The 1,938-nt window shown below is 64.3% G+C and overlaps 1 protein-coding gene across 1 annotated transcript; it reads right to left on the minus strand.

Annotated features, from left to right (window-relative positions):
* Nucleotides 1-162: 162 nt before the first annotated feature.
* On the minus strand, nucleotides 163-1,447 carry LOC106002428 (glutamine-dependent NAD(+) synthetase-like; the record flags this gene model as incomplete). The annotated part of the gene is made up of 3 exons (XM_013037307.1): nucleotides 163-280; nucleotides 389-477; nucleotides 1,396-1,447. Coding segments are annotated over 3 exons (259 nt in total), but the record flags the coding sequence as incomplete, so codon positions are not given.
* Nucleotides 1,448-1,938: the final 491 nt, after the last annotated feature.

The following is a 1,938-nucleotide window of genomic DNA, read 5'->3' on the forward strand; positions in this document are numbered from 1 at the left end:
TCAGGACTGGCACTGGCGCACACGCACACACGCACGCCACACAGGGACAGGTGGACAGGCAGGCGGCCTCCCTCCCGGCCACACAGAGGCTGCCATGTGGCCCTGTGCTTGGTGGCCGCGCCCTCCCCGGACGCACGCCCGGCCGTCCCACTTGGTGCCCACCTTGGTGGTGGCCATGGTCACCAGGTCCACCCTGGTGTGAGCCTTGCGCAGCACGTGGTGGCTGCCGGAGGCGTTGGTGAAGATCTCCACGCCGTCCAGGCCCATGTCGATGTGTGGGCTGCAGACAGACGCGGCGGTGAGGAGACGGCTGGTCTCCCCAATGCCCTCCTGAGCCACTCCTGCTCCCCGTGCGCTCCAGGCCCCGCCGTGGGCACCCCCGGCTGACCTGTGCGGGGTCCAGAGCTCCTCGCAGATCTCGCTCCCGACGCAGGTGTCCCAGGTGGCCAGCACCGCGTCCCCGAAGGGCACCGTGTCCTGCAGGTGAAGGCGAAGGCGTCCCAGGTCAGTGGCCACCGCGTCTGGGCCTCGGGAGGCCTCGGTGCAGGGCAGGCGCCGCCGCGTGGCGCTCCCGTGGCGGGGCCGTCCAGCCCTGCTCCGCCTCTGCCGGCCTGAGGGTCTGACGTCACACCGCGAGGACCGGGCTGCATCCACACAGGCTCCCGGGTCTCCACGGCGTCTCTGGCCCTCCGGGGCGCTGTCTCCGCTGACAGGGGCCCCGTCCCGCCCCCACACAGGTTAGCTCAGCCAGACAGGGAGAAGCCACCCCGGGCCTGCGGCACCGAAGAGGCACATTCATAACCCACGAGGGCCAGCCTCGCGTGGGGATGCCACGCGCCCACTGGGGCGGCACAGCCTAGCTGGAGCCCACTGTGTCCGTTTCCTCCACACCAAGGTGACGCGGCAGGGCCCCCGGCAGCCAGGGAGTCAGCCCAGAGGCCCAGCCATGTCCCAGGGGTCACGGTGGCGCTCTACCACTTGAACCATGACAGCTCCACTTCCAGCTTTTTGCTGGTTAACTGAAGGTAAGTCTCACAGATGTTCCTGCCTGGGTTGGCTTTGAACCCCAGTCCTCAGATCTCAGCCTCCTGTGTAGCTAGTGCTATAAGCATGAGCCAGCAGCACCCAGCCAAATTCCAGTCCAACCCTGTCTCACCATGCCCCCTCCCCTCCCCCCCCCACTGCCAGCCGCATCACTGACCACTGTGCACGTGGCTGTGGTCCTGGAGCACTGGCCCAGCTGCCTGTTCTGAGGGCTGGCCCCCAGTTCACTTCTGGAAATCTCTCCTCTGCCTGCTTCTAGAATTTTCTGGGGCTTTCTGCACACACTCCCGCCTCCCATCTCCTGTCCTGGAAGAAACTCGGGGCGGCACGGGCAGTCGCACCAGAACGCACCTGGTTCGTCACGTCTTGCAGCGTCCGCGGGAGGAGGTGCTCCTCGGTCTGCCTGGGGAGAGGGCAGAGGTCAGAGGCCGTCAGCCCGGACACAGGACTGGCAAGAATCTCAACTCAAGCAGGCACCGCTGGCTCACGCCTATAATCCTCGTTACTCAGGTGGCTGAGATCTGAGAATCGAGGTTCACAGCCAGCCCGGGGAAGGAAGGCCTGAGACTCTTAGCTCCAGTTTTTAACTAGCAAAATGCTAGAAATGAACTTTGGTCCAAGGAGTGCCAGCTTCAAGCAAGAAAGTTCAGGGCGCGGACAGCGATCAGTCAGACAAAGACTCCACATCAAGCTGTGCTGGAAGGAGAGGGCAGGCCGCGGGCCGGGACCCCACGCCGGGCAGGAGGAAGTCGAGAAATGCCATGGAACCAGGCACCCATGGCTCACGCCTGCAATCTGAGCTACTGACATTTGAGGATCGTGGTTCAAAGCCAGCCTGGGTAGGAAAGTCCGTGAGACTCTTATTTCCAATGAACCAGTGAAAAAGCTGGAAGG

Source organism: Dipodomys ordii, unplaced genomic scaffold, assembly GCF_000151885.1.
Source record: "Dipodomys ordii isolate 6190 unplaced genomic scaffold, Dord_2.0 Scaffold10453, whole genome shotgun sequence".
Taxonomy (NCBI): Eukaryota; Metazoa; Chordata; class Mammalia; order Rodentia; family Heteromyidae; genus Dipodomys; species Dipodomys ordii.